This window comes from Chenopodium album, chromosome 8 (assembly GCF_948465745.1).
Source record: "Chenopodium album chromosome 8, dcCheAlbu1.1, whole genome shotgun sequence".
Taxonomy (NCBI): Eukaryota; Viridiplantae; Streptophyta; class Magnoliopsida; order Caryophyllales; family Amaranthaceae; genus Chenopodium; species Chenopodium album.
The window spans coordinates 59445922-59472735 of record NC_137841.1 but is presented as its reverse complement, the minus strand read 5'-3'; the positions used below and the strand labels follow the sequence as shown (position 1 = coordinate 59472735).

The 26814-nt window shown below is 35.4% G+C and overlaps 3 protein-coding genes and 1 pseudogene across 3 annotated transcripts; all 4 read right to left on the bottom strand.

The window, feature by feature from the left end:
• Nucleotides 1-5003: 5003 nt before the first annotated feature.
• LOC145641909 (CDP-diacylglycerol--glycerol-3-phosphate 3-phosphatidyltransferase 2-like) lies at nt 5004-11220 on the bottom strand. The gene is made up of 7 exons (XM_081692939.1): nt 10391-11220; nt 9438-9535; nt 9305-9355; nt 9101-9214; nt 6215-6271; nt 6033-6118; nt 5004-5638 (listed from the first exon to the last, which is right to left on the bottom strand). Exons 1-7 carry the CDS (start codon nt 10968-10970, stop codon nt 5515-5517), a joined length of 1110 nt encoding a protein of 369 aa, XP_081549065.1. The 5' UTR covers nt 10971-11220; the 3' UTR covers nt 5004-5514.
• A 987-nt stretch (nt 11221-12207) lies between these two features.
• LOC145641907 (glutathione S-transferase L3-like) lies at nt 12208-22880 on the bottom strand. The gene is made up of 10 exons (XM_081692938.1): nt 22558-22880; nt 22403-22477; nt 22263-22323; nt 21784-21870; nt 15808-15906; nt 15620-15725; nt 15459-15535; nt 15103-15210; nt 12631-12711; nt 12208-12516 (listed from the first exon to the last, which is right to left on the bottom strand). The coding sequence occupies exons 1-10, from the start codon at nt 22764-22766 to the stop codon at nt 12505-12507; spliced, it is 915 nt and encodes a 304-aa protein (XP_081549064.1). The 5' UTR covers nt 22767-22880; the 3' UTR covers nt 12208-12504.
• Nucleotides 16421-18814, bottom strand: LOC145641906 (proteinaceous RNase P 1, chloroplastic/mitochondrial pseudogene; annotated as a pseudogene).
• Nucleotides 22881-25222: 2342 nt separating the features above from the next.
• On the bottom strand, nt 25223-26350 carry LOC145643098 (uncharacterized). The gene has a single exon (XM_081694261.1). The coding sequence runs from the start codon at nt 26348-26350 to the stop codon at nt 25223-25225; it is 1128 nt and encodes a 375-aa protein (XP_081550387.1).
• Nucleotides 26351-26814: the final 464 nt, after the last annotated feature.

The window sequence follows — 26814 nt, the reverse complement described above, 5'->3', positions numbered from 1 at the left end:
TTAAAGATTTGATTTTTATTGCTTAGTGACATGCTAGGGTTTGTTATTAATCTTGTTAGTATCATGCCTAGGATCTTGCTATGCTTTAACATGATTATTATTATTATTAATATGATTGTTATTATGATGATTATTGTTTTGATTATTATAATCGTTATTATGATGATGATTATTATTATTATGTTGCTTGATATTTATTATTATTGCTTGATCACGCCTTTTATGCATGTTTAAAGGGAATTTGTACTTGTAATCACGCTTAATAAGATATTAATAATCTTGTTTAGGGTTAATATGATTATAATTCAAGTGATCGCCAACAATAGTTTATTTGTTCATTAAATTCAAGCAACATAGATAAACAGGTTTAGGGTTAAACCTATTGATTGCATGTTAGTCAGAAAGCGCACATGAATACGATCAGAATAAAGTAGAGGCCTATTATTAGGGCAGGTTCAATCTCTTTTAGGTTGGATTTGTACCTTCATCCCCGAACCCTATTTGGTTCAAGACCTTATGGAGTTGACGATCTCTTGGATCGTTAAGGGGTGTAACCTTCACCCTGTGAACGGTTTACAAGTTCCTAAAACTTGTTGGCGACTCTTTTGCTCTATCTTCTTCCCTTTTGGACGCCACCGTACTTTAGTGTATGATCACAGTGGGGTTCAAGCTAGGGAATAATGCTTGAAATTATTCCCTACAAATAATATAAGACATGATGAAAGAATTAAAATAAATAACTGAGATTAAAGTAGAAGAAATCGTTACCAAAGTAATCTGGAATTAAGAGTAGAGTAAAGAACAAAGTATTAGAGAGAGAAAACTAATCTAAAAACTAAGTAGAGAGAGAAAATCTAAGAGAAGAATCAAGAAAGAGTAAAAGAAGATGTACTAAACTTGCTTAACGGAAAAGTATTTATATCAAGCAAGAATCCTAAACTAAAACAAACTTAAATGACGATTAAATCGCCTAATAATAACACGCGCCTGATCGGGCGAGGCCCTGCCCGATCGGGCGCGCCTTTTTCTTCCCAGGTATGTCTCTCGTGCCCGGCCGGGCGCGAGTTCGAGCGCCGGCTTTGCTTCCCCCGTCCGGCCGGGCGCGCCTTCGGGCGGGAGCTCCTTTGGCCGGGCGGCACTATCGGGCTACTCTTTGGACTTCGATTGAGCTCCAATTCTTCGGGCCAATCCGAATTTCCTCTTCGGGTCTTGAATACTCGGTCCAAATGCCCCGATATCACATATACCAAGCCCTTAATCACCGGTACGATGGCTCTAACCGGCTCTGGGCTATGAAGGATGGTCGTGCATCTCCAATGCTCGTAGATACTGCATAATATCTCGGAAAAATGTTCCAAAAGTGCAAATCCCTACAAAAGTCAACCAAATCTACGAAAACACTAAAAAACACCAATTAGTAATAAAAGTGGCTCTAAAGAGCCAAAAACACTACTAATTATGACCAAGGGACGGGGGTAAAATACTATATAAAATAGACATATCAGTTGTACTGCCAAAATCAAAATTATTCCCTTCCAGGGAAGTAGGGAAATCAGCAACATCGAATTGATTTGCATTGCTAAAATCAAAATCACCTTCACCATCTTTAAGAACAAGGTTTGCCTCAACTTTCTTTACTTTCTTCATTGATTCATGGTAAAGTTCAACAAGATGCTTTGGAGTTCTACAAACCCGAGACCAATGGCCTTTTCCTCCACAATGGTAACATATATTTGTCTTACTTTTCTCTTTATCATCTCTACGTTCCCACTTCTGGTGAGAATGTTAGTAAATGACCTCCACGACCTCTACCATATCCACTAAAACCACGCCCACGACCGCGACCACACCATTGGCCACGATCGCGACCGTGACCTCTACCTCGACCGCTACTGCTGGAATGGTCTCTGTTTATCGTTTTTTTTTTCGTTATGGGTTGTCACATTCGCTTCAGGGAATGGAGTAGAGTCAATAGGACGTGATTCATGATTTTTCATTAACAGCTCATTATTTTGCTCAGCCACAAGAAGACAAGATACTAATTCAGAATATTTTTGAAAGCCTTTTTCTCTATATTGTGTCTGCAGGATAATATTATTAGCATGGAAAGTGGAGTATGTCTTTTCAAGCATTTCTACATCAGTAATATTTTCTCCACATAATTTCAATTGAGAAGTTATTTTAAACATAGCTGAGTTATATTCACTAACAGATTTAAAATCTTGTAATCTCATATTCAACCATTCATAACAAGCTCTAGGGAGTATCACTGTTTTTTGGTGGTCATACCTTTCCTTAAGATTACTCTAAAGGATTTGTGGGTCTTTCACACTTAAATCTTCATTTTTAAGTCCTTCATGGAGGTGATGGCGAAGGAATATCATGGTCTTAGCCTTATCTTGAGGTGTTGCCTCATTAGCTTCTTTGATTGTTTCACCAAGCCCTTTAGAATCTAGGTGTATTTCAACATCTAACACCCATGATAAATAGTTCTTTCCAGTAATATCAAGGGCCACAAATTCAAGCTTGGCAAGATTCGACATTTTTCACTATACAACATATAGTTCAAAATTAGATCAAATAAAATATCAAACATATACATATCAAAGTATAATAGTTGATAATAAAAGGCATTAACATGTATTGGCAAAATAAAATTAAGCAGTACTATTATAACCAAATGATGCATAATATAAAGCTTCCTAATATTAAGATCATATATCAATATGTATGATAATCATATATACTTAATCAAGCAAACTAGCCAAACACTAATCAAGAGTAATGCACAGATCAAAATAAAAATGTTGCAGCACTAAAACAAAGTCATGATAATAAAATCAGTAGCAACCATTATAATATAAAATTTAGTAGAAATTACCAATGCAATAACTAGTGGTAATCAAATTATAAAGTCTAACATTCTCCTATTATATGAAGTAAAATACAATGGAAATATGAATGCTATTACTCTCGGAAAAAATGACATAAAACTAAGTTGGGGAAACTCACATAAAGGTTTGACATAACAAAATGTAAGAGTTTATTAATCAACCAAAGAGACTTGTAATACTTATTGATTAACATTATATCATATGATATCAAAATTAGGGACGTACCAACATATGCATGATCTTATATTTAAAAAATCTAAAAATATAAATATGTAAGTATGAATCAGTGTGTTTACGTGATTGTCCATAACAAGACCCGACCCCCTTATGCGGCATATGCAGCATGATTCATCAAGATTGGTAAGAATCTATGTAAAATTGTCTATAAAAAAAAACTTACATAGATGATTATGATCCTTTGTTATATTATTTGACTATGGTTTCCTCCGACTTTTGGTAGGTAAAGTAATGGTGCTGATAACGTATTATAAAGTAAGGGGAAAGGGAGAATATAAGAGGGAGATGCAGATAGGCAATTGTGTTGTCTATATATATATATAGGGGAGGGATCCGGTGAGAATAGGTTCATATGTGAGAATTCATACTTATATGAGAATTGATTTTAAATTTAGAACATGTGAGTAAAAGTTTAGAACATACGAATAAAAATTTAGAACATGTGTCTGAAATTAAAATTTAGAACATCTGAGTAATAATTTAGAACATCTATGTGAGTAATATGTTTAGAACATTTGATTTAAGAATTAGAACAAGTGATTAAAAATTTATAAAATATGCTTTATGAAATTTTAAACATATGAGTAAAATTTAGAACATCTAATTTAAGATTATGAACATGTGAATAAAAATTTAGAACAAACTGATATAGAATATAGAAAGCGTGAGTAAAAAATTTAGAACATATGAGTAAAAAAATAGAACATACGCTTTAAAATCTGGAACATATAATTAAAAATCTTAGAACACACATTTTAAAATTTAGAACATATAAGTTAAAATTTTGGAACAAGTTATTTAAAATTTATGATATTAAACTTAACTAATTTATGGTTTAGAACATGTGAGTACTAAATTAGAACATTTGATTTAATTTAGAACACCTAAGGAAAAGTTTAGAACATTAGATTTAAAATTTAGAACATAAAGAGTGTTCTCACATAAGAAAAATTCTCACGAGAGTCTCCCCCTATATATATATATATATATATATATATATATATATATATATATATATATAAAATATGAATTTTGCCAAAATAGAAATTAACGTAGAGAGTTACGCACCCTATTACTAATCTAACAGCTTTAAAAAATTCCTATGAATTTGATTATAACATAATTTAATTTTCATAAAATTGAATTTCCTATGTTATTCAAACGACCACTTACAGTGTGTTTTACAACTAAATATTAACGAGAGAGTAAGCAAAAAGTGTGGAAATGTATAATGAACTTACCTTTATCATGTTTGTTAAATAAGTGATTAAAATGGCATTACAAACTAGTTTTGTGTCGTTCTCTATTAGAAACTTCTGAGAGTAGAATAAAATTCATGGATGGTTCTCACTCAATAATTTTTAATTATATTATGTCAATGTACCATGTACCTCCAAGGATATGAGTATCAATGGTTTAGTAACACAGTTTGCCGTCGGTTTTGTAGATATGAGAATCTTACTCCCAAAAAATAGACGATTTACCAATCCAACTTGACAAAATACTGATTGCACGAGAAGAGGGAAAGGTATCTGAAAAGGTAAGAAAAAGTACAATTCCGATATGGAAGGGAAGCATGGAGAAGGTAGATATACCCTAGAGATCAAGAAATAAACTTAATACTCGTAGATTCAAAGACGAAAGAGTGAAGTAAGGAGAAAAGATATCAAGTAAAGCAAAGAAAGGTGAACCGAGAAGATTGTACGTTATCCAAAAATCGAAAGGAGACCAATAATTGAAAAGAGAGGACAAATACTACCTCCGTTACATGTTATGTGCAACGATTTGACATAAAACAGAGAGGGAAAATATCTAATCGTTGCACATAACCTGTAACGGAGGTAGTAAATGTAATAGTGAAGCATACAAAAAGGAACAAAGGAAGTAACATATGACAAAGTTGAAAACTCTATAAGACAAAGCTGCTCATGCTTTGTTCAGTCAGCATATAAGTATATTACAGGTTTGTATCTTTGAAGTTCAACAAATAATATCATAAAAAATTACTACCATCAAACAAGAACTAATAACCCTTGCCTATCACCATCCGAACCAGTGCTTGTTGCTGTAAGAATCTCCAGGTAATAAAATAATATACTGGGATTAGGCTTGTGTTATAGTTTCAAAATCAATCCGTGACGAATCCCCCAAAAACTCCACTAATATGAACAAGAATTCCCGCAAAAAGCGATTTCAATTACTCGGCCGAAGATTATTCAGCAGAATGCATTATACAGAGGAGCACAGTATCTTTCATTCTCAGCATCACGAAGATGGGGATCCATCATCTCAAGTCCGGATGTCTCTAGCAACAAACCGACCAATTCAGATCCACATAACTGTGTAGAACTTACCAAAGAGGCAGCAATGGACGTATTACTATTTATCTCATTAACACCTTCCAAATTTTCTTCATATATACTACTAGTGACCATACTGCAAGCCCAGCTGATATATAGAGCAGAGCAACACCAGAAGTTGCTAGAGCCCCTTGACTAGCAGCAAAACTGCAGAAATATGACAGTTAGAACATAAACTATATATATATCCTATATATAAAGTGAAAGGGTATTTTGAGTGATAAATTTCATTATCCCCAAATTACCTGTCAAGTTGTAAATTTACTTTATTTTTCTTACAATTAAAATTAAGAATTATTAAAAAAAAAAATTAAAAAGGATTATCATAACTACCCTATCTATGTCCCTATAATAACCGCTCCCTTTTCTCCACAATATTTTATATCTTCAACTGTTCTCTCACTCCCCATAAAAAATGAAACCACTCGTCCACTCTTGAGTCGATTATCTTTTTTCCATCTAATTTCTTATACCGTACACGCGTAGCGTGTATCTTTTAACTTGAATATATAAAATAGAAGCAACTCAAGCAAGAAAATACCTGCTGTCTCGAGTAGCCAAGATAAAAGTAAGTGCAGTCATCTGTGTTGCAGTCTTCCACTTTCCTAAATTATTTACAGCAACAGCCTAGGAAGAGTGACAATCATATGATCATATAATATCAGTTCACTGTATAAAAATCCATGTATTCAACAGATGAGCAAAGTCAAAAGATTATCAAACCTGCAGAAGCTTAGCATCTTGAGAGGCAGCCCATTCCCTAACTGCAGACATGGTTATCTAGAAAGAGTACAAAAATTAAGAAAAATTAGGTAGTCAACAGATATAGAATATGAATAATGCTAGTAGCGAGATGCTTGCTTGTTAACTAGATGATTAAATTTGAAGAACATGCAAAAGTAATTAAATCACAAAGCATAACACATATACTAATCATCAGGGAAAAAAAAAAAAAAAAAAAAATCATTATATTTAGTCTCTGCTCTATAAAAAAAATAGCTCATCCTCCATCCAAAATTTAACTTCACACTATCCATTTGGCATATCCTACAGAAAACTCCACATTCCTTTTCTCCCTCCATCCTAACAATCTTCTTTTCAACACAATCTCTTGATTTCTCTATCTTCCCTCTATCAATATTTATTCGACATTGAGCAATTATTCTTAATATCCGTGCCAACCCTGATGAAGGGGGTACTATAAGTTATCCATGAAGCAAAAGCAATTTTTGGAGTGTGTAATATATAAGGCACTGAAAATGCAACTGCCTACTTAATTATGAAGGAAAAAAACAATCAACAAAAACTCGAGAATGGGGTAAATCATAGAGCCAAGATAAAACATATAACTGTACATAAAGAGACTACCTATGTTTACTTTGTTGTTCATAGTTATGGTAGATACATATATTAAGAAAATTTTGAAAAAAACAAGAGGGTATATGAAAAAGGTGATTTGTAAGAAACAGGTACATAAAGAGAGAGTAAGGTATAAATTTTATAGATGGAGGAAAAAGTAAATAAAGGGGGGTTGCAAAAAATGGAATAGAGTAGATGTGAGTAGAAGCATAGCCAAATAAAAGGATACAAGCATGTGATCAAAATTTCTTATTAAAGACAGGTTCAACCATACATCACAAAGGGTGTTTAATTGGTGACCAAGAAGTTGAACAACCATCCTTCCCTCTCACTTTCACTTTTTCAGCTTGCTATGACCATAATTATGACCACCAATTGAAGCATTATTCATCGGTCAACCAAAGTTACCCAATCTCTCCTAGAAAGTAAAACTAGTAATAGTAAGACACAGATACGATTAAATACTAGCAATCATTTACAGGAGCCTCCACAAAACATAGAAACCATAATTGTTGGCATATATTTTCAAAGTAACAGAATAATCCAAATAGATGAGATTTGCTTCACTATGCGCATTATTCCCTTGGCTGTTAAATACAAATAGAGCACAGAGTGCCTTGTCCTGGCATGGAAATGGTGATATTGAATACAATTCAGCACATTTCAATGCAGACAGGTTGTATAAACACAAATATTTGTCAAATGCAAGCAACTACACACCCCAATCTTCCCTTCCTTCTCCTCCTTCAGTCTTTTTTACCATCCTATTTGATTCCCACATGTATTCTTTCTCTTCACAGAATTTCAACAATATGATTTTAAGTAAAGTTGCTTCATGGATGTTTCCTACCAGTATTTGACTAGAAAAGAGCTGGATTCCTAAAATTGTAATTTGATGGCCAATTTTTTGATTGATTATAATTGATTGATGTTCAGTTTGCAAACTAGTGAACCTTTAAACTTTTTATTGTCTTTCAGGATATACTTGAGCAATGACTTTTTTTCATTACAAATCATTAATTTCAGAAAAATATAGAACAATAGTAATGATACTTGTAACACTTATAAAACTTGGATCACAAAAGTCAAACTTTGCGAGGATAAAAAACTATACCCTGCCCCAGTAATTTTCTTTGAAGCAAGAAACCCAACTGAAACTGCAATGATCCCTGTGTCCTATAATAGACCTCACATAAGGACTGGGCACAAAGATTAAGAATAGCTGTTGAGTGTAGTGTAAAGGTTGAATAAGAAAGAGAGATAGTGTTAAGAATAAGAAAGAAATACAATTGATGGGATGGTGAGAAAAGAGGAAATACTAAAATTCAAAATAATCAACTTCTTACAAAAGAAAATGTGAAGTATATTTTAGGACAACCCAAAATACTAACAAAGTTTATAATGGAACTTAAGGAGTTTAATCAAGTAACTGCTTTGGATCAGAATCAAAGGATAGAAGAGTATGGAAATAATTTATTTTTTTTGTGCCAGTAAACAAAGTCACAAATCACAACAGAGCGGCCATTCTAATTTATAAAGGATACTACTGTCAACAAAGGTGTAAAATAAAGAAGCTAATAAAGAGTTCAATTGCTGTCAGCAAAGTACTTAGATCATATACTAGAACAATTGCACAAATTGTAAAGGCCTTTGTGTTTGGGGAATGCAATATATACACAGGGAATGTGCCTAAGCCTTTGACTCTAAATAACTTGCTCACCATAACCTCCCCCCCTCCCCCACCCTCTTTTTATTTTCCTATCCATGAACTATGATTTCATACCCATTCAATTTACCATACTGTGTTCCATACAACACTAAATTGTTAGTTTATCATCAAATCATCAGCTAAGATTTTCAAGGAACTTCAGGTTAGACAGTTCAGAGTACATTAATTCAAATAAACAAATGCTTGGCTTTAAAAGCATGGTATGGGTTCCCAATATTCAACTCAGCCTTGTCAACAGAACACACAAGCATAAGGTAGAATCCTATGTTACTCGGAGTCGGGTACCCATGTTTGACACTGGTACGAGTCCAAGCGTCCGACTCGGCTATTTTGTGAAAAAAATTCTATGATTTTGAACTAAAATGAAGTGTCCAAGTGTCATACCCATGTCCGAGTGTCCAGGGTCCGACACGGTACTTGAGGTAAAATGAAGAGTCCGAGTAACATAGGTAGAATCAACTACATCACATAAATTATTTGTAAAAATTGAGAATTTTGAAGCAAAGGGCATGCAAATAAACCTCTCTCCCAATAATTGCAATGGCTGGTACTGGAAATAGCCAAGGAATATCTCCAAATAAGGCAATTTCAGGTGGTTTGCTACATAATAAGACCAATGTTGCAGCGACCATAAGCTGCATCAACCAAGAAGATGAATCAATAAATTACTAAGAAAATACTTCAACTATCAACAACATTACAAAGGTTTTTCCTATAGGCAGTACCTTATCAGCCACAGGATCCAGAAAAGCACCAAATGCCGTACCTAGACGCATCTGAAAGAAATCGCCCAAGTATAACAATAAGCGAGGGAAGTAAACAAATTCATCTCAGCATATAACTTTATTCTATAAATACCTTTCTGGCAAGGTAGCCATCAAGCCAATCTGTGATTGCTGCAGCAACAAATAAACTGGTCGTGGCAGCAGCTCCCCACCAACTATTCACGTAAAATGCTGGTAACAGAAGCCTAAATGTTAGCAATTATCGATGAGCAGAATTATCACCATAAAAAACAACCTTTGTATTACTGCTTTAGTATTCGAGTTGTGATAAAATAAACTGCACAGCATCAGTGCAAATACAACAATCTAGGAATAGCTCCGATACTAATGAGAAAAAAGCAAGAGCAACTCTTTATTCTACAAACAGAAGATGTAAATTAACTTCAAGAGTCTAAACATTCTACAGCTATTGACGAGCAACAAAATAAGCATCCAAAACCCAAGGAAGGACGGGGAGAGTCCAAGATATGGGTACCTATCTGCCAATAAGATCAATTCAGATTTATTTTGTAAGTAATTCCTAGTTCCTTACAAGTAAAAAAAGCATGGCACTTTCCTAAAGAGTAAAAAATTCCACCATGAAAAATCAACAAAATATCTTAGCAATAACAAGAGATAAATCACCCAACACAAGACAAAGGCTTAAGATTTACTCTATCCCCCAAAAAAATCAGTATTTAGTTCAACTTTAACATAAACAACCTAAACTCCCACCAAAAATACACAACCTTTTTTGCATTTCTAGCTCACAAAACTAGAAAAATTCATAATGAAAACAAACCAATCGACAAACATAAATAAAAACACCCAAATTAAGCATCATAATCCAAAATCAACAATATCACAAAAACCCATCAAAGTTCTACATTACAAGATTATATTACAACAATTCAATGAAAACCCACAAAACCCAATTCAAATCAGATCAATCCCAATCCCCGAAACCAACAAACAAATTAATTCCACAACAAATCAAAAACCCCATCAGATTAACAAAAACCAAAAATCAAAAATAAATCATCATACTTCCAATAAAAACAGGAATGGCAGCAACACGAGCAAGGGTTAGAACAGTAGGCAATGTAAGCAATTTGGTAGAAGAACAAGCATCCCCCTTTTCCTCCTGATCTTTCTCTGTAGACAAAACGACACCGTTTCGATTCAAATCATCATCGTTTCGCTTATCCTTGAAACCCATTTCAGACCCAAACGAACCAACCCCAAAATCAGAAACCCTAGTAAATCTATCACCCCCCTTTTCTTCTTCTTCACTACTCTTAGATTCTCTCTCCTCTGAAATTGGAGAAGAAGAGGAAGATGAAGAAGAAAGCATAAATACCCTTTTCCTATTAATGTTGTTAGGGATGTTGTATGTTATCATTTGCTTTATTTTTGTAGTGGTTGTAGTTAACCCCTTAACGTGCGCACACGCAACTCCATAACACGCGCCCCTCTTTTTTGCTAACGTGCTCCTCTTTGAGGAATAAACAATGGTGCTTGGGATTGATTGCTTCGCCATTGATGCCGTAGGAGAGAGAATTAATGGTGGGTTTGCACCGCCGGCGGTGGCTATTGTGCGCCGGAGAAGTAGTTGTAAAGGTGGCATTTTTAATTTTTTTTTTTTTTTTGGGAATTTAATAAATAAATAAATGGAAATAAAAAAATTGGAAAAAGTTGTGAGATTTATGTAGAGATATTTTTATGGAAATTAGGTGGGTTTATAGGGAGAAATTTGATTAAGTTGGATTTGCTAAATTTGGAAAAGGGAAATTTTTTATGAGTTGAATTGAATGATTTTGTGATTTTGTTGAAATTTGAAGGATGATAATAGAGGTACGGAAATAACTTTGTTAACCCACTTGACTTGGTTGCTAGTTGATGTGGCATGCTAGTTTTAAATATAGGATAAAAATTAGCAACTGTGAAAGTGTGATTTAATTAATTAATTACTGATATTAGCAAAAAAAAATTTAGGTACAAGTACATGCAACTTGCCTATGTTTTATTTGGGACTCAATTGGATTATTGTGCTCCCCTCAAATGAGGCTTTTCTTCTTACAAAAAAAAAAGGATCATAGTGAGAAAAAAGAGTGTAATTCAAGTACTTAAAAGTGGACATAGTTCAAATTGATACAAAGTTGATCAAGCCTGATAAGAAAATAGTCCAATACAAAACAAGCTCATGCAAAGTCTAGTATGGCATAAAACGTATGTCGGCAAGACATGAGTCGTGCATGGACATCATTTTTAATATTTAGCACAAACACATAAGATGTTCCGTATGTGATCCCTCTTATTAAAAATTAATGAGGGAATGTGCTGGTATAACTCAACGTGCATGGCACATGACCCGAGTCTTGGCATTGTACAACTATTAATAGGCTCGTTCTAAGCCCAACAACTATTACTAGGCCGATTCTAAGTACACCCCATTTGAGCTCAAACTATGCTAGCATGGCACATGGGCCTATATGTACCCACCTTTATTAGTCCTACCTATTGTATAATTTGTACAAGTTATAAGAAACATTGTATTACTTTTAGCACAATTCTTGAAGCTAAGATTGAATTGCATTGATTGAAGCATATTTTGCATGATTACTGATTGCATTTTGAGTGTAGATGGCATGGCATATTGAAAGGAGAGTACTGGGGATGGTTTGCCCTCAATAATCCTAAATTTCTTCAAGTAAATAGGCAAAACGGAATTTATCAAGCTGGTTGTCATGAATGTCATCTACTCAAAGTTTCAAAATGATACCAAAAAATTTAGTTTGGATATTACTTATCTGATACTTCGTATATTTCTGGTAAAGATATTGCAATCACTGGGAAACACTTCATACAGTTTACCAAGAAATGCTATTACTTGTATTATATTAGTAAAAGCTATAATACATCACAGTTTGAAAAGTAAAAGTGCTAAAGCTTTCACTGAGAATATACAGGAAGCATCAGAAAATATAAGGGCATTCCTCGTGCTAACAAGCATGGCTTATTAAGCTGACAACTACCCCAGTTATTTGAGTTTAGAGGACTAATCCATTTCACATGTAATCTATCGATACAATTATCACCTTCTATAAATAAAATAACAAGCTTTAATAACAAGCTTTCCGTAGCTTAGCTTCGTCCTCTCGTCAAAGCTTGGTCTGCAAGTATCATATAAAGTTGTTCGAAAATTATGTGCTACAGAGTATAAAACATAATGTATGAAAAATACATGCATAAAAATATATACGAGTTGATAAAAGTGTAATCATTACCAAGAAACGTTTCTTGTAACTTTCAACAAGCAACTTTGGATCAGTTTGTGTTTGCTTATAGCCCTCTATTTTATCCATCTCCTGCGACATTATCACACAGAATTGTTCAGCTTGAACAGCTTGCAAGACACTTTTATTTGGAATAAAAATTTAAAGACTACTTTATTACGTTATTCAACCCTTTGCAAAATATAAGCAGAGTTTTTCTTGAAATATCCACAATGTTTGAATCATCACTAAGCACCAAAATCGTTCCAAGCTACTGGTCCACATGTTTTGAATAATACAAGAAATGAACTGAAATTTGGTCTGTTTCATGAGCACATAGCCACATTAACCACTGGTATTGTTAGCTTGTAGTGAAGGGTTGCTTAAGAACTCACAGGAAGCAGCACAAATAGGCTTAATATGTCTTGAATCTGGGAATTTTTCTGTTCTTAAACGTCATAAGATGACGTAATAGACTAACCTAAGGAGGGGCAATAATGGTAGTCTAGTCTAGTACTACTAGGTTAGTCTTAAGCTTTAGTATAAATAGAGAAAAGGGGGGGGGGGGGGGGGGGGGTGGGGGGAGAGAAGCAGTGGGCAGAAAATTGTATTAGGGAAACCTAGAGAGAGTAATGGCGTCAAGCCATTATTAGAGAGTTATAGCCTACAGCTATTAACCCTATAATTTTCTAACCCCTCCACCATTATCAATCAACATTAAAGCTTCCATCTTTATTAATTCACTAATTAAAAATCAGAAATTACAAGTCCGACAACCAGCCTAGTACAGCATTGCTGTTATATTGGTTTTGTTGTGTTACTGATTTGAGTCTATCACAGATGACTGGAACCTAAAGTAACAGATGCAAAAATGCAACAGTAATGTAGATGTATTATTTAGCTAAATAATTACCTACCACACACTTTATGCCTTGATTTAATAGATTAATGTAACAGTTTAACAGGTACAGGAGTTTCTAGAAACACATAAAGGCTAATTTATACTTCGTAATAACAATTGATGGAGTACACACGAAGTATAAAAGAGGTTAGAATAAGGGTTCTCTTATTGGCCAAATAGTGAAGAAAATAGCTTAGATAGCCTTCCCAACAGAAAAATGAAATAAATTCATCCAAAATATTTCGTACAGAAAATGGAGGTCCTGCAAATAGTTTAATCACCTTACTACCCAGATTTTTTTATACAATCAGTTTGCGTCCCTTCACAAATCAGGTTACTCTTTTTTTTTGGTTGATGCCGGGGGGGGGGGGGGGGGACGGGGGGGTTGCTACCTGCCTGCCTCTTTTGTTAAAAACAAATAAAAACTGTGAATTCAAAGGTATGGTTGAAATGGATTCATGAGTATTATGTGAAGGACAGGGACCTTGTTAGTTGTTACTATGATTGTGCCTAGACAGGCTTCATTAATGGTAAGGAAAATTCAGAGTGCAGCTCATTCATCTCTTACAGAAACAAGGCCTACAACTGTTCTCAATAAGCATATCCTAAAAAAGAGATGAATATATCATGATTAGTTCCTTGGGAGTAAAATGATTTGCAACAATCCTGCATTCCTACACCTCCCAAATGTAACTTCATTACCTGGCCAGCAATTTTAGGCAAACTTTCTACTTGTGATAATATGTTTATTTGGAAGGCAAAGATTAAAAGTAGTCTGTGTGACAAGGAAGATGAAAGAACTGCTCAGGGGTGAATTGGAGTTATATCCTCAACTGACTTAGTATTTAAAGAAACCCTGGTGACTGGCATTGTAAGATTTAGGTGACCATAGTGTGCACAGAATAACAGTATCCGAGCATACTTATATGGAAAGAAAGGAATGCTACGAAGCTCCAGGAAATGCAGCAAGATACTACTCTAACTAAGTAACTAGTAACTACTGTGAATGTGAGATAAATATAATGATTGTTTGCACAGATACAAGTGAAGAAGTTAGCAAGGTTAGTGCCTCAGAGTTCAGTTGGTGGTGAGCCTCTTGCCAAGTTGCCAGTTTAACCTCTGGCTGCTTGTAGACCAGGCAAACAATACCCGACCCAATGCGACCCATACCCAAAAAAGACACTACCCGTACCCGAAACTAGATGACCCGAACTAGACTCAACCCAAATCTGGACCAAAATTCACTTTACCCGAATATGACCTGCACCCAAATGGACCCAACCCATACCTAGCTTGAAACTTACCTCACCCAAATCTGGCATGACTCTAAAAGCTATTTCAAACTTCTTGTCCAGGACTACAATGTAAAGGATGACCAATGAAATACCACCATAGAATGATAGGAAAACATTGTAACAGAAAATTATTAACCTCTAAGAGTAACATTTTATCCCCATCAGAATTTTCACAAGTCAAACTAGGCAGTTAAATTTAAATAAATGGAGTATAAGAAGCTTTTCTTTTGCGTTCTCTTTTTTCTAAACTTAATTATACTACTGTCTTTGATCAATAATTTAATATACCTGAATCCACATAGCAATCTTAGGTCTCGCGGCTGTAATATCATAGCTCCTCACATCTTTCAAAAAGGGGATGTATCTTTCAAAGAATGGGACATAAGCAATATCAACCTGTGGTGGAAGTCATTAAAAGAGTCAATACAAATGAAGAATTCTGACCCTGTAAACTATCCAAAGGTACAAAATTCATATCTGGTTACAGTTCATTCCGTAGTAAATAGCAAGACTGCAAGAGTATGCTTCTTCAGATGTTAATTTAGCAACCCTCATATTTGCTATAAGTGATTGAGTGTGAGGAAGAGCATTCATCAAGTATTTGCGTCAAATTATAAGAGTAAACTTGAAGCATAAATCCATACCAGACTGAACTGACCCAGAAAAAAGGGGCCATCATTGAACTTGGAAAGCGCATCTTCAATGTAATCAAAGGCAGTACCTGATGTCAAATTGTCAATGACAAGGGAAATAGTGAAAGCCATAAACAATGATTTAAAAACACGTGGTTCAGATTTCAATATACCAGTTTCTGCATTCACTCCATCCTCCTTGAAAGAAGAAGTCACAGCTTTATGGAATGAGTCAATATAAGAAAATAGTACGCCAGCAAAGTCCTGCTTCACAGGATCCTGCAAGATAAAATTTATTCTAATAGAGAGAAACATAAACCTAATTGCAAATAAACGCAAGGATTTATCTTCCAAAGCTTACACTGGGGAATAAGGAAGGCCCTTCAAAGTGACTGTCAATAAACTTCATCAAATCAAGGCTCTCACCTCTAACTTCATTTTTGTACTCTAATGATGGAACCTGACATTATTTTAAATGGCAACCATGGTAGTAAGAAGAAATAGCTTCATCAAGAAACCATTTTAAATTTTTAATACTACATTTTTGTTATAATCAAAACTTGTCCCATTGGATATATTTTAAACAAGAGAAACTGACAAATTCACTATTATAACTTGGACAACAGTCAGAAGGAAGAATTGGGTTTGCTATTGATTATGACATGAAATTTGCCGGCTTTTGATAAAGCATTTTGATAAATGTTGGAAGAATCATACGTATAACAGAGCAACTACTTCAACATTCAGTCACAGTGCCCATAACCATGATTTATGATCAAAGATCCTAGACTCCAAGTATCTTTGTTCCCTTGATGATTTCAAAACAAACTTGTCATTCATATCTAAACAATTTTTATAATCCACTATAGAGGCCAATTTGTACTGAAATGGAACAATATATTTGAAGGAAGAATTTATACATAAGTAGGATAACACTCTTGACATTGTCATGTCGGTGATGTCACATATTAGAGTGGTGCTCGAAAAAATAGGACAATAATTTCTTTATATGAAGTACTTCATAGATGTAACAAATACAAGCCAAGGGAATTTCTTTCCCAAAATATGATCATAAAGAATACTTTAAAAAAGATGAGCTATCAATCTCAAACATACTACCGCTTGTGCCTTGTGAAGCAGAAACCCAGGATATTAACCACTAGAAATGAATTCAATCATTCTCTCTTTATTAGTTTCTATCCATGATTCCATGAAGTGATCAACCTTTAATGACTCAATTGGACAATTGAGCTTTAACTTTGGATTTTATCTTAGTAGCTCTAGTAGCACAGAGCCACTGTCTAGGTATTTTGAGGTCATCACCTGTCACTGTAGGTATATGCCAACTACCACTTTCAGATTCTTGAGTTACAATTGAATATGGTGGAGGCATGTGGAGGACAAGACCACTTGTTGAGGCTGTCATCCTAATCTGATGCTTTTCCTTCCATCGAGGGAAAATGCTACAAGTATTTCCTAGCAGCTGGAACAAGTGGTCCCTCATCTCATCATTTGTAAGCAACAAACACTTGCATCTAACAGCAGCGTATAACCAATACCAGTCATCATTTGAACCTAGTGGGGTGGCATAAAGGGCACCAGCCTTCCTCCAGCTCCCCAACATTCTCTTTATATTAGTAGTTTCAGCTGGGCCAGTATAAATACGATTCTGATGAAGAATGACAAGAGGCAATTTCTTTGTAGGGCTAATTTGTTGTAGCCTATTTACAACATTAGCAAGCTGCCTAAAGTCAAAAGATTCTGAGTCGCAAAGGCCAACATTAGCACCATCCACAACTGCATCAAAAGGTCCATTACTCTGAAGCCACTGCTGGAACTTCAAAAAGTCAGCCAGTTTTTCTTTTTTGCATGCCAAAGAACTCAATGAACAAGCAAAATTCTCAGTCTCTTTAGGGTCAATGTCAATGCACACAAGTTTCTCACCACAGGAACTACACACACCCTTCTTATCCATCTCGGTCTTTACTACACCCCATTTACCGCTACCAAGCCACCCTTGCCCGTGCCACCCACCTCCACCCATCATTATACCTTCCTTCACCTTGCCCACGTCCCAATTCTCCACCCCGACACCACTAGCTGTCTCAGATTTAAACCAGCATTCCACTATCTTAGCAGTCTCTTCAGAAACCTGTCTCACACTAGTTCGCAATCGATGCAACATCTCATAAACCTTATCTCCCCTCCTGGCATCCACACTCAACTTCAAAAGAGCAGCAAGCTCAGGCTCCTCAGCCACTACCCCACACTCTATCATGTGTGCATCCACCTTGTACGCCCCATCGGCATCCCCCTTATCTAAAAACCCAAACAATGCTGGCGCGTATGATCTAAGCTTCGGAACATTACCACTATCCTTCATCCGCTTAACTAAATCAAAAGCCATTTCCGGGTCTTTCTTACAAGCTGCTATTCTAGCCATACTAGTAAATGTAGCCTCATTCGGAACAACTCTATCAATACCCATTTGTCTAAATATCTCAAATCCCCTTTCTAAACTATCAATACCACAATCACTAATACCATTCAAAGCATGATTAGAACACAAATAAAAAAGTACATTGTAATGATGAAGAGATAGTTCTGTACCATCAACTCTAGCAGCATCGTAAAGGCGCAGAGCATCATCAAGCTTATTAAACTTTGAACACATATCAAGTTTACACTTCAGTATGTATTCAGGCGTCACACTTCGGGATTTTTTCCTTTGTTTCAATGACATCCTTTTACCCGGAACATCCGAAGAAGAAACAGGTTTGGTTGAAGAAGCCGCAGCAGCAGAAACTGCAAAGGTGGAAGAAAAGGGATAACTGAAAAGGGTTTTTTTGCTAATGAAAGAAAGAGAAGAAGAAGCTGGAATATGGGTATAACCGCCATTGTTGCAGGTTCCATGAAGGACAGAGAAAATTGGGCGGCATTGAGCAAAGCTGAATCGAGGCAAGCTCATCAAAACAGGTATCCTGGGCATGATAATGAGGCGAATATGCATCAAATCAGCTTCAAACTGTGGATAAATTTACTGGGTTTTTAACGTTTCAATCAAATGAGCATTAATTTTTCTGGGGTTTTAAGGATTTAATCAAATGAGGATGAACCCTAATTTTCAAAATTGCGAAGTTGCCGGAATTAATGGGGTAAAAACATCCCTTTGAAAATTGGAGGTGAGAAAAGCTGAAATTGGTGGTGGGGAAGAGTTCCGGCGAGTGATAAGGCGGCGGATGGCGGTGGTCCGACGCCCTTAGTGCGGCGAGGTTGTCGGGTTGCAGCACTGAGAAAGCTAAGGGAAAGGGATAAGGAGTAGGGATTTGGGGGGATTGGTTTAGCAAGAGGATTCAAATTTTTTCACTCTCCACTTGGCACTTGCTGGTTTTTTTGGCTTGTAGGGGGGCATTTTAGCCATTTCCTTATCATCATGGGTAAAATTGTAATGTACTCCGTAATAGTCCGTAATATCGGTCCAATTCAAGACCGTTTTCAAAGGATATTGGACCAGGGCTAAACCGAAGACCGTAAATTCTATTTTCACGACCTGAAGACCTACCGATTAATTCACAAGAGTTTTCTCATACTTTTAAGTTTTAACGCATTGTGCGCGTTAGCCACCCTAGTAATTCAAAATGGAGGAAGTAATTAAAAAAAAAACATACTCCAAAGTACATATGTAGTTTTGTTTATTACTTTCTCCGTTCCCGAAAGAACGACCCATTTGGGTTGATTTCGCGGGTATTAAGAAACTTCATTTGCAAGTACAAATGTGCGGGAAAACACAAATCAATAATAATTTGCAAGTACAAATATATGGGAAAATACAAGAAAAATGATTTCCCTCAATATGGATCAAAAATTAATTCCCATTATACATTAGTTTAAAAATAAACTAGTGTATGGCTCGAACGATGCCCCGAGTTGCTAGTTTGTAGTTAACGTTTGATTATTTTTTGTTTAATGTATAGATAATTATCTTCAAAATGTAATATTTTGAATAAAGATTTGTATTAAGAGAACCATATTCAATATATGTAACAAAATTTAATATAAGTTGTTAAATTATCCTATGATATGTAACAAATAGTACAATTAAGGACTAATCATCTTATCCAAGTTAACTACTTTTTACAATTTTGTTGGATAAATTGACACAATATATGGTTAGCTAAGGTGGTAAGACTTGTATCGTAGTACTTATTGGTCTCAAGTTCATGTCATGTTGTAAGCATTTTTTAAATGTCAAATCTAATTCTTTGTTGTGGAGGTGACATGGCATATTTATACTGTTAAAATACATGACACGTGGCATATATTAATGACTTGACACATTTATAGAGCTTAAAAGGATGACACGTGTCACATATTATGTTTTAGGAACGCTTTTTAGTATAGATATAGATTCCCAATGTACCGTCCAAGTAGGATCGGTGCTTTTTGTTCTTAGTATTATGAAAAGGACACCTACACCCAAGTAAAGCGGGTTTGTCGGTTGGTATTTGTTTTTTCTCAAAAGAAAATAAACCTGTTATTTCAAAATGTGGTCTATTGTAAAACCGCTAATACGAGTAGCAGTTCTAAAACCAAAACCGCTGTTGTTATTAGCGGTTTATGGTGAACCAAAATAAAACCCCACACCAATCCTACGTGAACGGTGTTTGGGGAATTTATTTTTAAAACGGTGTATAAAGGGAATTTGTTTTCTTTTTTACATTATTGTGGAAAATAAATAACAAATGGTGGCAGGAGAGAGAAAAAAAGTTTAGAAATTTAGAGAGGAGATGGCACAAAGATCTGAAAAAATACAAGGGTAAAATAGGAAGAAGGAGCTACATGACAAAAATATTTGAGGATATATAATTAATTTTGAGATTTTAATAGATGCTGGAAAAAACAAATGGGTCATCCTTTTTGGGACTAAAATTAGGCCAAATGAATCATTCTTTCGAGAACGGATGGAGTATTAATGAATTGATTTTACGATTATAAATTCTTAATAAAATGGAGAAATATTAGTTATATTAACAAGCGTCTTCAAAAACTACGGAGTAATAATTACAAGTACTCCATATATTGTTAGGTAATACTTCATAATAAATTGAACTTTACTAAAATCTGTGCATGGCACAGCCCCTAGACTAATTTTGCAAATTTAGGAGACTAGCATTACGATGCACCTAGAGCTGTCAATTTTTGACCCGAACCGTTAAACCCGACTGTTTCGAACCGATCCGAAAAGGAACTGAATTGTTTAAAACCCGTGTTTTGGAAATCGAAAACTGACCCGACCCAATTTTTTTCCAACCCGAAACTGAACTGAACCGAATTTGTGTGAATCGTTACTAACCCGACCCGTTATCAAGCCAAGCCGTTACAACCCGAAACTGAAAGCAACCCAAACCGATTACGTTTAAACCCGATAGTAACCCGACCCGTTTTAAACCGAAAACCGTTAAAACCCGATAAACCTAAATCGTTCCAACCCGTAACCCGTTGTGACCGAACCGGTTATAATCCGTAACCCGTTATGACCGACCCGTAACCCGTTGTGACCAAACCGTTTAAAACCCGTAACCCGTTATGACTGAGTCATTTACAACCTGTTACCCAATATGTTATGATCTAATCTGTTTCAACCCACTACTCGATAAACCCAACTTATTTATGACTTGACTTGATTATAACATGACTCGTTCCTACCCGTTATATGACTAATTCGACTCGATAATCATCCGACTCAATTTTAACCCGATATGATTTGATTAGAAACCCGCTTCAAATTGGGTAAACTCGTTTTCAAACCAACCAAGTTCAATCTAAACTAATTATAACCTAAAACGATAATGATTGGACCCGATTTCACCCGATCTGTTTTGAACCGAAACCCATTTTCGAACCGACCCAGTTAAACCCAAACTGATTATGACCCGAACCAATTACGACCCGTCCTGATTAAGACCCGAACTGTTTTTAACCGAAACCCACATTAAATGGGCTAAACCCATTTTCAAACCGACCCGGTTCAACCCAAATTGATTATGACCCGAACCGACTAGAACCCGACCCGATAAGGACCCGATCCGAATAGAAACTGCGATTAAAATTTCCAAACCGAACTGACCCAATAATTTTCAAAACCGACCCAAACCGACCCGCTTATTTTTTCAACCCGTTATAAACCGACCCGTTATAACCCGAAACTGATAAACCAAACCCAACCCAAATCCGAACTGTTTAACCGAATTGACACCCTAAATGCACGTAATGGTGATTGATAGTCCAATTGACAAAAGACTAGCCTTCCAAAGCAAATAGACTTGAAAAGGATTACCTTATTTGATGGGTAGACTTTTTCTTTGTACCACGAAGGCCTGTTTTTGAGATCAATGGCCACCAATTCTATTTTATCTTGTAGTCCCTTCTCCCAAAAAACAAACAAAAACAAGAAATTAATCGTTTGGCATTGATGTGGTTTTCTGTTTTTTGGTTTTTTGTATTCTAAAAGTATAAGATATGTGTCCCATAATGAATCAAAAATTATATAAACTTATTAAAATTATGATAATTTTGAAAACTGACAACAGAAAAGTGGAAACACCTTTTTCTTGTTTTCTGTTTTTGGTTTTTGGTTTTCAAAAAAACAGGAAACTGAAAACCAAAATTGATGCCAAACAAGCCCTAAATTTTTTTTTTTTTTTAAAAAAAGGCCAAACAAAAGAAAATGTTTTTTTTTTTTTTTTTTAGGAAATAAGAAAATGTTTCTTTCTAAATAGAATTTTACTCCGTATTGGTTAAAATTAGAAAAATTACCTTACAATTACGGGTAATCCAAACCCGTTGAGCATATGGGCAAGTGTATGAAATATACAACCTTCAAACAAAATAAAAATCAAAACTCACCACAATTAAATCAATAATCCAAAAAAAAAAAGGAAAATTAGGAGTAGAACCTTGTTGTGCCATCAAACAATAGAGGTGGGTCTGAAGTAGAATCAAGAGGTGGAGGCAAGATTTCTTCCATTTTCCTAATTACAATTTTAGAGACAAAAAATCAATTAACCCAATAATATAGAACCAATATTAATCAATTAATATGCTAAATTACCTGGTGGAAGCGATTAATGAAGCAGTGATGACATTTTTTCTTTGGATTTTCAAGTGAAGAGAGTGAAAATGATGGTGTTTTTGTTGATGAATATGAACATTTGAGAGTGTTATTGATTTAGTGGGGTTTAATGGAAGGAAAGAGATGATTGGAAAATGTGAGGTTGATGCATAAACATTACTCATTATTGCTGGAGTTGTAGAACCCATTTTCAGTTCGTTGTTGCTATAGTTCTGCACTTTGAAATTAAAGCACTTTAGTTTTAGCCGGAGTCTATACGCGATAAACTTGAATCAATTAAGAGCATTGCCACTAATGGGCATTTTTTTGGTTGCCCAATCTCTCTCTAACCACTTTTTTACTCCTCCCCATGGGCATTTTCTTGGTCATTTTTATTCTACACCAATGGTCAAAAATTATAATCCCCACCATTCTCTCTCCTATTTTTAACCCTATACCCCACCAATATTTATCTCTCCTACACATCATTAAATTTGTAATTTAGTATTTCTTAATTTTATTGTTAACAAAATTTTGTATTGATTAAATTATTTATGAATAGTACAATATTAATTATTTTTAATATTAATTTTTGCAAAATGTATTTTTTAATAAAATAATAATATTTATTCTTAACTAAATTTTTTTATTGATTAAATTATTTATGAGTACAATATTAATTATTTGTGTCATTATTTTATGCGAAATTTCATTTTTCATTAGTACAACATTAACGATTACAACATTGGAACATAATGATCGTACATCAATCATACAAACCAAATAAATTAACGATTACAAAACTATTTATTCATTACGACCGTATTTTTGCCAAATATGCTCAACTAAATCATCTTTCAAAGAAAAATGGGTTTGGCTATCACGTAGGGTAATTCTTCTTTGAATATACGCGTCAAAATCAACGTTTGGTGGTCGGCCAACGTCAAATTCGAAAGGCTCGTTGTTATTCACTGTGGCACTTGTACTCGGACCGGACCTTGCTCTATGAAGCTGAGGGCGATCTTCTTCGTAATACCTTCTCAAAACTTCGGCACGAGTGTAATTGTGTCGTTCATCCTCGACAATCATGTTGTGCATAATGATACAAGCTTTCATTATGTCGCTCAAAATGTCTTCGTCGAAAGCAAGTGAGGGTTGTCGTAATATGGCAAACCTAGCCTGTAGAACTCCAAACGCACGTTCAACGTCTTTCCGAACTGCAGCTTGTTTATCTGCAAATAACTTGTCCTTCTGGAGTTAAGGATATGTGATACCTTGTATAAATGTTGCCCAGTTTGGATATATACCATCTGTTAAGTAGTATCCCATGTTGTACTCATGGTCGTTTACCATAAAACTAATTGGTGGTGCCCGACCTTTCAAAACATCGTCAAACACCGGAGAGCGGTATAGGACGTTAAGATCATTACAAGAGCCGGGTATTCCAAAAAATGCATGCCAAATCCATAAATCTTGATCCGCAACAGCTTCGAGGATAAGGGTTGCATTCTTGCTACGACCTGCGTATTGTGCTTTCCAAGCCATAGGACAGTTCTTCCACTCCCAGTGCATGCAGTCGATGCTACCGATCATGCCCGGGATTCCACGCATTTCATTTTGGTGAAGGATTCTCCTTAAATCTTCATCTGTTGGACTTCTTAAGTACTCGGCCTCAAAATGCTTGATCACCCCTTGAGTAAAATGTTGCATTGATTTTCTAGATGTTGTTTGACCCATGCGTATGTATTCATCTACGGCATCCGGAGCAACACCGTACGCTAACATTCTTATTGCAGCGGTGCATTTCTGCAGAGGTGATAAGCCAAGCCTACCAGCTGCATTCCTACGCTGCTGGAAGAACGGATCGCCCTCAACCACTTTATTCATAATCCGACAGAATAAAGGTTTGTGCATTCGAAATCGACGACGAAACTGATTTTCGGAATACACAGGATTTATTGCAAAGTAATCATTGTACAATTGCAAATGCCCTTTCTCCCTTTCTCTATCTCCCCTATGCTGCGGGACTGTTTCATCTTCATTTACAATTTCGGTCTCGGATGGAGGTGGTTGAGGAAGCATTATGTTAGGTAAGTGATTTGTGACAAATTCGTCAACTAGATTATCAAATTCCGCATATTGATCTGAATCAGAAGAATTTGAGCTTGAGGTTGAGCTTATGGAAAACATTTTTTGTGTTTGGTTTTTGAATGTTTTGGTGTTGTGGATCAATTTATGGATTTCACACCTTTAAATAGGAAATGTTATCAGTGCATGTCCTTCAACTGAGTGTGAACTGACTACTCAATGTATAGTAAAAACAAAATACATGACTACTCAATTCTTAATAATCAATACCAATGCTTGTCATACGGTTGAAGTTATGTATGAAATGACTACTCAATGGTTGTATAAAAACTACAATTGGACTTGACTACTTTTTGGGATTTGACAGTTCAATGGTTGATAAAACCAACCACTTGACTCATAATTGTATAAGACAAAATCTACACACAGTAGCTAGTACTTTACTCATAATTGAACAAAATATATGAAAATGTAATATAATTTGATAAATTTTTGGAACATAATTAATAATAAAAATTAATTCATTGCAACATAAAATAAACAAAATACTTGAAATCATAATGCATAATAAACTACTCTACTTTCCACCATACACTTCTTGAATTAGTTCCTCCTTCCACGCTTCTTCAGTTGGTGTAAGTGGCGTCGTTTTGGACATAATTGCTTGCAACATATCAAATTTCATCTTCTTCTCTTGTAATTCGACCTGTTTGTTTTTCCTCTTTTCCTTTTCCCTTTCAAGCTCCAACCTTTGCTGCCGTAAATTTGCCTCAAAGCTTATAACTTCAGTACAAGCCTGTATCTGTTCACCAATACTTAAAATTGCACTATCATGAGCAATAGCTTTTCCCTTACGCTTAGCCTTTGCTTTTTTTACCCCGTCGGGTCTGGGTATACCTCCTGATGAAAACCCACTAACGGGAACATCTCCTTCAGCTTCACTGTCAGTTCTCGATCTCTTTCCACTTCCACTGCTATCCTCGGTGTCCCCTTCCGGACGCAGTTGACAATCCTGTCGTTCCTTTAGTGACAATGCCCATCTGAGTTTCGGCCTCCACTTTGGGTCATTCTTTATCATTTCCCAAGCGTGGGGAAAAACAAAATTGTGTGGTGATTTGGCTGATATATGGAACAACTTCGAGGCCTTTTGAATTCGATCAACTTCGTTGAATCCACTTCCAGTTAACGGACCCGCTTCATCATAACAACTTGTCCATAACAGTACATCTGCCGCCATCCTTCTCCAACGGTTCTCCAAACTCTTCGCATTTCTGGGTGGTAGTATTTCTGGCTTCTTAGCTTGAACCATGTCGTACGCCGCAGATATTTGTCGCCAAAGTTCAGCAGCTTTCATGCCCGTACCCACTATCGCATTTCCACTGTATTTTAAATATAGCCCAATAAGAGCTTCATCTTCTGCGACTGACCAAATACGACTAGCTTTAGCGAGTTGTTGGTTGGAACCCACCCGCATTCTTTGAGTCGACGGAGGGTATTGAGGTGTCTCAGGCACATTTTTTTCTTGGCTATCATCGTACTGAGAGTTACTTCCTTGGTAGACAGGAGGTGATTGCTCGTAATCAGTGTTTTCAGTTGGAATTTGTGGAGGTATTTCAAGTTGTGGAGGTATTTGTTGTTGTGGAGGATTTTGCAGAGAGGTGTTGCTCAATCTTTGTAGGAAAAGTTGAAATTGAGGTTGATTCATGAAATTCTCATCAAAATCATTACAATTTTGAGAAAGTATTGAGTAAAAGTATTGAGAAAGCACACATGTTTTTTAGGTGACAGAGTGAGGGATAGCTCAATTACTTAGAGTTTTTCTCGTTTCAACAAGTTTTGGGATCAACTCTCGCTCCACCCTTGTGGCTTTCTAAAAAAAATGTTTTATGGGGGGTTATTGTACTTCCAATTGTTTTTTTTTTTTTTTTTTTTTTTTTTTTTTTTTTTTTTTCATGTTAGTAATTGTGTATATTATCTCTATATCTGAATACTTGTACTTTGTATTTGCAATTACAACTTCACAACTCACAAGTATTTGATTTTGACAAGTTTTCTTTTTATGGAGTGAAGGGGATAATATTTTTTTATTTAAAAAAAATAAAAAATAATGTGTAATTTGTTGTTGAATCAGTTTCATTGTATATCTCAAACAATTTTTTTATTTACGAT

Bases quoted from the DNA above. Each gene is read 5' to 3' on its own strand.
- LOC145641907 (XM_081692938.1), bottom strand. From the start codon at position 22,766: ATGGGTTCTACAACTCCAGCAATAATGAGTAATGTTTATGCATCAACC. The intron at 15,907-21,783 runs GTAATCCTTTTC...AAATAATGTCAG, and splicing joins AAGTCTACCCATCAAATAAG to GTTCCATCATTAGAGTACAA. The intron at 15,536-15,619 runs GTATATTGAAAT...ATTTGACATCAG, and splicing joins TGGAGTGAATGCAGAAACTG to GTACTGCCTTTGATTACATT.
- LOC145643098 (XM_081694261.1), bottom strand. From the start codon at position 26,350: ATGAATCAACCTCAATTTCAACTTTTCCTACAAAGATTGAGCAACACC.
- LOC145641909 (XM_081692939.1), bottom strand. From the start codon at position 10,970: ATGCCACCTTTACAACTACTTCTCCGGCGCACAATAGCCACCGCCGGC. The intron at 6,272-9,100 runs GTTTATTTGCAT...TACTCTTTCTAG, and splicing joins TTGCAATTATTGGGAGAGAG to ATAACCATGTCTGCAGTTAG. The intron at 6,119-6,214 runs GTTTGATAATCT...CACTCTTCCTAG, and splicing joins AAGATGCTAAGCTTCTGCAG to GCTGTTGCTGTAAATAATTT.